The 9,514-nt window shown below is 31.9% G+C and overlaps 1 protein-coding gene across 1 annotated transcript; it reads right to left on the bottom strand.

The window, feature by feature from the left end:
* Positions 1-3,535: 3,535 nt before the first annotated feature.
* On the bottom strand, positions 3,536-6,086 carry LOC149554757 (wall-associated receptor kinase 2-like). Its single transcript, XM_089833521.1, has 3 exons — positions 5,258-6,086; positions 4,962-5,150; positions 3,536-4,849 (listed from the first exon to the last, which is right to left on the bottom strand). The coding sequence occupies exons 1-3, from the start codon at positions 5,955-5,957 to the stop codon at positions 3,738-3,740; spliced, it is 2,001 nt and encodes a 666-aa protein (XP_089689647.1). The 5' UTR covers positions 5,958-6,086; the 3' UTR covers positions 3,536-3,737.
* Between the last annotated feature and the right edge of the window lie 3,428 nt (positions 6,087-9,514).

Raw genomic sequence — 9,514 nt, forward strand, 5'->3', positions numbered from 1 at the left:
GACTTAGTGGCATTGTTAAAAATCTTTTAGCATTCCTTACATTCCCAAATATCAATATATTGTCTAATTTTCTTCAAATAATAGATTTTGTCTTAGTGTTAGAAATACATATTTATTTTATTTTATTAAGAGTAGATATCTTTTTCTATCTCCATCCCACTCCATCTTTACTCTTTTATCTAATAATTCCATGCCTATTCAAGAATTGTTAGTGGATCACATATATACTCTATATTTTACATGATTTTGAATCAAGTTGAATACTATTACTTAAATAGGATTGTGCTTAGTCATCCAAATGGAGTATTAAATAATCATCAATTGGAGCCCCTTGACCAATATGGTATTGCACTCGTAATAATGTGACTAATACTTATTTTACATTACTTATATCACATGTAATTATTTTATATAATGTATTGTATAAAATATATAAATTTAGAAACTTTTTTGCAAAAAGAGGGGTAAAATTTTATTAAGACAGAAAGGAATACAACAAGGAGAGCTCAACAAGGAGGATCTGGTTGATCTTGCTATCTGTAATCGCCTGAATTTTCATCTACAGGATGGGGTTGTAGCTCATAGGTTTCCTTCTATGTCCAGGCAGCTTCACCATTAGAGGAAGGGTCGAGTTAACCGAGATGGGCACTGGACTCCTCCTCCCTGTGGAGTTCTGAAAATTAACACTGATGGTTCTTCCAGTGGGAATCCTAGTCCGGCTGGTATTGGCGGAGTGGCTCGTTGTAGTTCTGGGGATGTTAAATTTTTCTTCTCAGTTCATAAGGGTGATTATACTAACAATCTCATGGAAGCTCAGGCTATTTTATATGCTATGGAACAGTGTTTCTTGTGAGGATGGAGTAAGATTATCTGTGAGTTTGATTCCCAGGTGGTGGTGAACATGCTTTCTTCACAAGAGCTTGAGGATGTTAGTTGGCAGCTGGCCACTGTTGTTAAGCAGATTCTTTTCTTCTCTTCCTCTTTTCAGTTCATTAGGTTCACGTATATTCCTTGTGAATGGAATAGAACTGCTGATTGTTTAGCCAAATGCGCATCTAGTCATGATCCAGGTTGAACCAAAATTTAAGTTTTTTTTTTTTTTTTTTTACTTATAGTATTAATTTATACATTTGTTCTAATTTCACACAATTATATTTAAACAACTATAATATAAAAAGAATTAAATAATCAAAATGTATCATAAGACATAACATGAAACACATTAAGAGGACTAAATTCCAAGCCACTAGCTCATAGTTTGATTTTCTTACTACATATTAAAATTGAAAATAAACATTTAAAAATATAGAATTAAAATAAATATATTAATAAAATTGAAATGCTAATTTGATGTTTATAAAGAGATGAAGTTCTATTAAACTGAACACCAATAGTTTTTGGAGATGATCCCACCAAATCATGGCATGACCTTTTAATTTTGTGAATGCAAACTTCATCTTCTTTTCCTCTGTCATAGGCTTCCAGTCAAAAAATCTACTCATCTCGTTCAACCAATCTATCAATTCTTCTGCTTTAAGACTACCAGCATAGTCAGAGACTTCAATTTTGATACCATCATTCTTTCCTTCTAAAGCCCTTAGGACTTTGTCTTTGTAGCTCATTTGTGCTAACTCATCAGCTTAATCTTCTGCATTTCCCTACATTCGATCACTACTTCCTTCATATGTTTCTTCCTCCAATACATTATCATTTTGTGTTCTTTGATTACCCACTCTTTCAGTAAGCTCCTCAATTTTCCTTTGCAAGTCTAGTGTGATTCTTTGAAATTGGACAATGTCTCCTCTTCCTCTTCCTCTCCCAACCATCTTGTGGCTCTAATACCAAATGATGTAGCACACCGATCTTAACTCACAGAAAACTTAATAAATTCATAACAAAACCCAACATAGATTCAAATTCTGAATTGTTCATTACTGAAAGCTACTTCTACATGGATCTCTAACTCCATTAAAAACAACTGACTCCAAAAAGAGAATTTTTTTTTTTCCAAATTTGTCAAATTCTAACAACTGGAAAAATATGCCATTTTTGGTAACTTCTAAAAAACCTTTGAAAGCAATTTCAAAGTTTCCTATATCTACCCTTTATACCATAAAGGTGAATTGCCAACTAATCTATGGAATTTAGAAAGAAATTTTGAAGTTATTATGAAGCAGAAATTTTTCAAAAACACCTAAGATATTTTAAAACTAAAATTCGGAGGTCAAGATAGAATTTTTGGCTCTCAAAGAATAAATTGAAATGGCCCCAATAGAATTGGCTGAGTTGGAATCCACCTCAACTATGGATTTTGAAAAAAACATAGAAGAATCTAAGAAAACCCATATCCGAGTCAAAAGTTACGACTCTCTGAATTCCCTACATCACATGTGTATGATAAATATATGTTATTTTATAATATAAATATTTATATTTAATTTATTTAATATATTATTAGTCTAAAATGTTTTTATAATGGAATATATGAATGTTAGAAACTTCTTTTACCAATTTAAAATATTAGAATACAATTATTTTTTATTATATATTTATTAGAAATTAAAATCCTTTCTTAAAATTTCACTTTACAATCGGTTCAAGTGAAAGCAGTGAGGGGAAAAAAATGGGGAAAGAGAACCTTCAGTGTAGCCTATTGAATCAACGCTTACTTTAATAGTTGACCACCCTAGACTTGTGGCATTGTTAAAAATCTTTTAGCATTCCTTGCCTTCCCAAATATCAATATATTGTCTAATTTTCTTCAAATAACAGGTTATGTCTTAGAGTTAGAAAAATATATTTATTATATTTTATTAAGAGTAGATATTTTTTGTTTCTCCATCTCGCTCCATCTTTACTCTTTTATCTAATAATTCCATGCCTATTCAAAATTTGCCAGTGGATCACATATATACTCTCTACTTTACGCAATTTTGAATCAATTTAAATACTATTACTTAACTAGGATTGTGCCTAGTAATCCAAAGTGAGTAAATTATGTAATCATCAATTGGAGCCCCTTGACCAATATGGTATTACAATCGTAATAATGTGAATAATACTTATTTTACATTACTTATATCACAAATAATTATTTCATATAATATTTTGTATAAAATATATAAATTTAGAAACTTGCCAAACTTTAAGTTTTTTTTTTTAACGTATAATATTAATTTATACTTGTGTTCGAGTTTTACGCAATTATATTTAAGCAATTATAATATAAAAAGAATTAAACAATCAAAATGTATCATAAGACATAACATGAAACACATTAAAAGGACTAAATTCCAAGCCAACGGCTCATAGTTTGATTTTCTTACTACTTATTAAAATTGAAAATAAACATTTAAAAATATAGAATTAAAATACATATATTAATAAGAGTGAAATGCTAATTTGGTGTTTATAAAGAGATGAAGTTCTATTAAACTGAACACCAATAGTTACAAATGTACAAGTGCTACGTACAGCTACTTAATATAAATAGGCAAATCATAAAGCATTACTTGATACATCACGAAAAGCTTTTGAAAAATTTACTTGAATTTCGAACCAGAAAACACACAAACCAAGCTTTCAAAAACTACTAAACAAGATATTGTCTACAATGTTGAAAACCACCTACTCGGACATGGATTGGAATTCCTTCCTTTGAAGTAAATCTATTCTTTCATGCTCGACATCTCAACTAGAGCAGAAAATGGTTCATCTCAGTTAGTCCCAACTGGAGATCATGGAAAACTGTTACTCCTGAATTCATATGAAGTTTGTGATATTTCTGTTGAAATGCCTATCTGACTCCCATGAAAAATTCCCTTTCTTGCTCCATCTCTTACAAGCAAAAGTTCCTCCACAACCTCTTTCATGGACGGTCTCTTCCTCCTTTCCAAGTGAAGGCATTCTCTTGCTAGCCTTCCCATGTCTTCCATCTGTTGAAGGTTTCCCCCCTCTAATACTTTTCTATCCAATATTTCTATGAGGCGGTTGTGATCAAGCCTAGATAGAAAAAGGTTAGATAAACTCATCTCCTCGCTCTCCCTTTCCACAGAGATGGGTTTCAGAGATGTCAAAAGCTCCACCAGGACTACACCAAAACTGTAAACATCACTTTTGTCAGTCAGTTGATATGTTTGAAAGTACTCAGGATCTAAATAACCGATTGTGCCCATTATATTTGTGGTGACATGTGAGTCACTGGAGGCTGAAATGAGACGGGAAATCCCAAAATCTGCAACTTTGGGAGAGAGTCTCTCATTCAGAAGAATATTAGATGATTTTATATCTCGGTGGAAAATGGTTTGAGAAGCTCCAGAGTGTAGATATGCCAAAGCCTCCCCTGTCTCAATTGCAATCTGCAGACGTGACGCCCACTGCAAAATCCCTTCTCTGGACTGTAAATGTTCAAAAAGTGTTCCATTCGGAACGAATTCAGATACCAACATCGGGAACTTAGTTTGTATGCAGCACCCTAATAATTTCACTATGTTTTTATGATTAATCTGCGAAAGAATTGTAACCTCATTTCGAAACTTATGATCATCTTCGACATTCAAAGCTTGCCTCGACTTTTTAATGGCCACAAGATTACCATCCAACAGAACACCTTTAAACACAGTTCCAAATCCGCCACTTCCCAACACCATATCTTTTGAATAATTATTAGACGCTCTGTCCAGTTCTTTTGCAGAAAACATTCTCAGGCTTTCTCTACCCACTCTAGAAGCGATGTGTTGCTGCAACTGCTGAAAATACTTGGCCTCCAACAGTTTCAAGTTGCGTTTCTTTAGCCACCAAACCACAAGAGTCGCTGCTAAACACACAACCACAAATGAAGAGACGGATCCTGTGTACCATAGTTGAACAGACCAGACGTTGTATTAAAGTTATATTTATACCTATTTTTGGACAAGCAATTAAAATAATAGACAGAATCAGTAAGTCTAGTGGTTTGTTACCTATGATTGCAGGAATGACAACACCATTTGAATTTGTGGACACGCATCCTGTGCCATTTCGAAAGCCATCTCCCCGATAGCCCTTTGCACATGAACAATTGTAAGAACCTACCGAATTCAGGCATATTCCTCCCCCCTCTTCTCCAACGCACATATTCAGCATCGTGTTATCATTGCACTCATCTATGTCTGAATGTTCATCACCACTATCATTAGATTCATGATCGATAAATTTGACTCAAAAACTATAAAGCTAAATCTTTATAACAATATATTTAAAAACTCATAGATTATACCTATACAATCTGTACCATTGATGTATCCATTTCCTTGGAACCCAGGAAGGCATTTGCACACGTATCCTTTCCCGGAAGGCGAGTCAATGCACTCTGCTTTGGAGGAGCAAGAATAATTATGGGCACTACTTGCTCTAGTCATGGAACAATTATGAAGGCCAATACCCCAGTTAAGGCGGAGACCGTACGAAACAACATTATGTTTTTCCCAAAAAAGGGTTGATTTATTGTTGAGGATCTTGAAGGTGGAGGGGTCGAATATGGTGGAAAAACCACACACCTTCTCATATTTGTTGGTGGTAGAATTGAGAATATCAAAGGTACCTTCGCCTGTGAAACTAATGGAGGGCCAATTATCTGGGATGTTAATTTCGCAACATCCATATCGGCAGTATGGTCGATCCAGCGTTTGAGAGTCATGGCATATTGCTACACATCTCGCCTCCCCCGAACCCCCAAAACTGTAGGTGCCAGATGTATTGCAGCCCACAACCACGAATCTGTTGGAGCTTGAAATAGTGAAAGGCGCATCGGAAGGGAGATCAACGTAGATTTTCTTTATGTTGTCGTGACATGTCCACGAATAGATACCAAAGGAGTCTATGATAAGGTGGCCTGTATAGTCGATCCCCATGATATTGCAAGGTAAACGAAACGTGTGAGTTATATTACCAAAATTTGAATAAAAGAAGGGAGCCATCTTCCCATTATAATCCTCACATGTGATCTTAAAACCAGGGTGTCCACAAGCAGAGTTGTCGATCCAGAAAGGATAACTCACGCTCGTTGACCCACACTTTTCAGGATCACATTTAGCAGCAGTAAACCCCAACATACAGAACCAAATTACACAGCGAACCACATATTCATGATGCTTCAACATTTTCTGTTTCAGCAGAAACCGTCTACAACAAGAAGAAAAACTTTTCAAAGAATGAAAGGCCGCGTGGAGTTAAAATAGCATCAAAACAACAGTGATGCGCAATGGACGAAAAAAAACACAGTTAGACGGCCACTCTTAAACATGACTTGAAAAAAGAAAGTCAATTTCAACTCTTAAACACTTTTAGCATAAAAATCAAGCATTAATTTGTAATGTTTAAGCTGTCCGCAATGGACAAATATCATATTATTTTCATGATAGCTTTTTATGGAGCCCATCTTTTCACATGCATATAGATGCACTTCAAATTTATGTTGTAACAAAAGAACTTATAATTAGTTGGCTCTGTTGAATTTCAATATGATCTATAAGAATACATTCTAATATTGACTATCCAACATTTGTGCAAAATGGAGGAATTAGTTTTTCCTTGACACCTATGTTATCGGAAATGACAAATGACAAACAGTAACATGACGAAAAACACAATATATAAAAGTTGTGCATATATATATATATATAATTTGACCATAAAAATGATGTATACAATTACATCATAAAATGAAATGAAAATCTCAATTGAATATAGAATAATATTTCAATGACCTTAGAATACATGTATTAAATGAAGTATTAAAGGTCTAATATACTCTACATGTATTAGACGAAGCATGATAGGATTAGTATTGAAACAAAATAAAAAATATCAGACAAGACAATATTTGAATAACTAATGTACCACATCCATTAAATGAAACATGAAAAGTGGAGTACTAAATTTAAACAAAATGAAAAAGTCAATTGAATACAAGACAACATTTCAATGACTACGTCCCTTGAATGGAACATGAAATGAGAGGCATAACACTACAATTACATTGAAATGATAATATGGATAAAATAGAGTCATTAACTTCAATCTACGGTGGCAATTGCTTGGAATAGTCTAATCCAGTTCAATCAAAGTTTAATGAGGCCTTGCTTTCTTTGAATTTGCATCCATCGTCATAAATTAGCGTATATTGACGTTCAACGAACATTTTGACGGGATTGCGTTGAAATATAATGTAGAAAATAATAGGCGCTAGGGCCCACGATAGACTATAGCAGATAATTATTAAATAATTGAAATATAATTAAATGGATAAATCACAGAAATTCATCAAATTTATCATACTAATTCATAGTTATGAAGTTTCAAACATAATTTTTAATAATTTGGTAACATTGAATTCATTAATTGTAAGCTTAGACTGGATCAATGTTTGACTTTTACATATGCTAATTGCTTTCTTCTTTATGTAAGAAATGGAGAAAATAATAGGCGTTAGGGCCCACGATACTAAATAATTGAAATATAATTCAATAGATAAATTACAGAAAGTCATCAAATTTATCATACTAATTCATAGTTAGAATTATGAAGTTGCAAACAAAGTACATATAATTTCATAACATTGAATTCATGAACTGTAAGCTTAGACCGGATCAATGTTTGACTTTTACATATAATAATCGCTTTCTTCTCTATGTAAGAAATGGGGAAAATAATAGGCATTAGGGCCCATGATAAATAATTGAAATATAATTCAATGGATAAATCACAGAAACTCGTCAAATTTATCATATTGATTCATAGTTAAAATTATAAAGTTGCAAACGAAGTACATAATAATTTTGTAGCATTGAATTCATGAATTGTAAGCTTACACTAGATCAATGTTTGACTTTTACATATGATAATCACTTTCTTCTCTATGTAAGCAATGGAGAAAATAATAGGCATTAGGGCCCATAATAAATAATTGAAATATAATTCAATGGATAAATCATAAAAAGTCATCAAATTCATCACACTAATTCATAGTTAAAATTATGAAGTTGCAAACAAAGTGCATAATAATTTCGTAGCATTGAATTCATGAATTGTAAGCTTAGAGCGGATCAATGTTTGTCTTTTACATATGATAATTAATAGTAGTTTGCTTAGGTTTTAGAGAGGAGATTTAATAATAAATTGAAATGTCATTTCTCACTGTGCACTACGTCCCTCTTGATATAGAAGGTGTGCACTGCTAGTAGTAGGTGCATTTACTCTATGAGTAGGATTTGTATGGCATTTATCAACACCTACCATTTACTTTTAAAAGATTTTTAATCTTAAGTTGATCTAATAGTTGTACTTTTTATAATCTAGTGAATTGTTTTTAATTATTATTTAAAATAATATTTTTAGATTTAAAATTTTGGTTATTAACTATAAATTGTATTTAAAAGAAAAAGAATATTTTAGATTTTCATTTACTCCCACTTCTTTTCATATAATATTGTAAGAATATGTTGTAAATAAGATATGTTAGTCTAAATACACAACCTTCTAAAATAAAGAATAGCTCAATATTATCGGGAGATAGAATTGATAGGTGATTACTAAAACTATAAGTCATTTATTAGGCTTTATTTTTATTACTAGAAGAATGAAGGGGTGGTGGCACTGAAAGAAGAATATGTACAATCAAAATTATAAAGTTATAAATAGAGAAGATTCTAAAAAATAGTTAATCTCAAGCAATAACTTTAGATTTCCAAATGGTTTGCTTCGTATTGTAATATTTAGAATTAGATAAAGAGTTATTCATCTTATCATTTAAATATGCTTTAAGGTCATGAGCAGGGTAATTATTTGTAATAACATTTACTAAATAATTCTATGTCTCATCCTCACAAGTCATTTCAATTACCTAACTGATTTGTAAATAAATATATGCTAAATATTGTGTCATTTGGACACCTAATTTATGGAAAAGTAAACATAAATATTAATACTGACCTTAGGGTCATTTTGCTAGTTAAGGCCATGATTTCAAATAGGTATTCACATTTTTTAATTTCTTTCTGTAAAAACAAACTTTCATAAATCTTCCTATAGAACACAACATTTCTTCTACCAATGTGTATCATATATTCCATTAAATAAATGAAATGAGGAAGATATATAAAATAGTTTTTATACTAGATTAATAAAGATAAATCATTTGTAAGGTCATCAAATTCTATTGAATTATGGTGAGAATTTTTTTGAAATAACATGATATGTGGTGATGAATTTGGTTGAAGTATCATGATACATGAACTTTGTAGTTTGGGCATGCTTTCATAGATACAATAGTTTGAATGCAATGCACAATAATAATAAAATTAGAGAACATAGCCTAGAAGTGCACTTACAATATACTTATCTTAGAGTTATTTTCCATTGATACCTAAATACATTTAATCATTGGTATAAATATAGTGGAATGAAGAGAGGCCTAGAATACCTATTTTATTGTTATACTAGTGTCCTTGGATTCCATTAGATAAGGAAGGTATTT

The sequence above is a fragment of the Cupressus sempervirens genome, chromosome 5, assembly GCF_028749045.1.
Source record: "Cupressus sempervirens isolate cs-2001-9-10 chromosome 5, ASM2874904v1, whole genome shotgun sequence".
Classification (NCBI taxonomy): Eukaryota; Viridiplantae; Streptophyta; class Pinopsida; order Cupressales; family Cupressaceae; genus Cupressus; species Cupressus sempervirens.

Coding starts and splice junctions, on each gene's coding strand:
- LOC149554757 (XM_089833521.1), bottom strand. CDS start 5,957: ATGGCTCCCTTCTTTTATTCAAATTTTGGTAATATAACTCACACGTTT. Junction 5,151..5,257: donor CAATGGTACAGATTGTATAG/GTATAATCTATG, acceptor ATGAACATTCAG/ACATAGATGAGTGCAATGAT. Junction 4,850..4,961: donor TGTCATTCCTGCAATCATAG/GTAACAAACCAC, acceptor TATGGTACACAG/GATCCGTCTCTTCATTTGTG.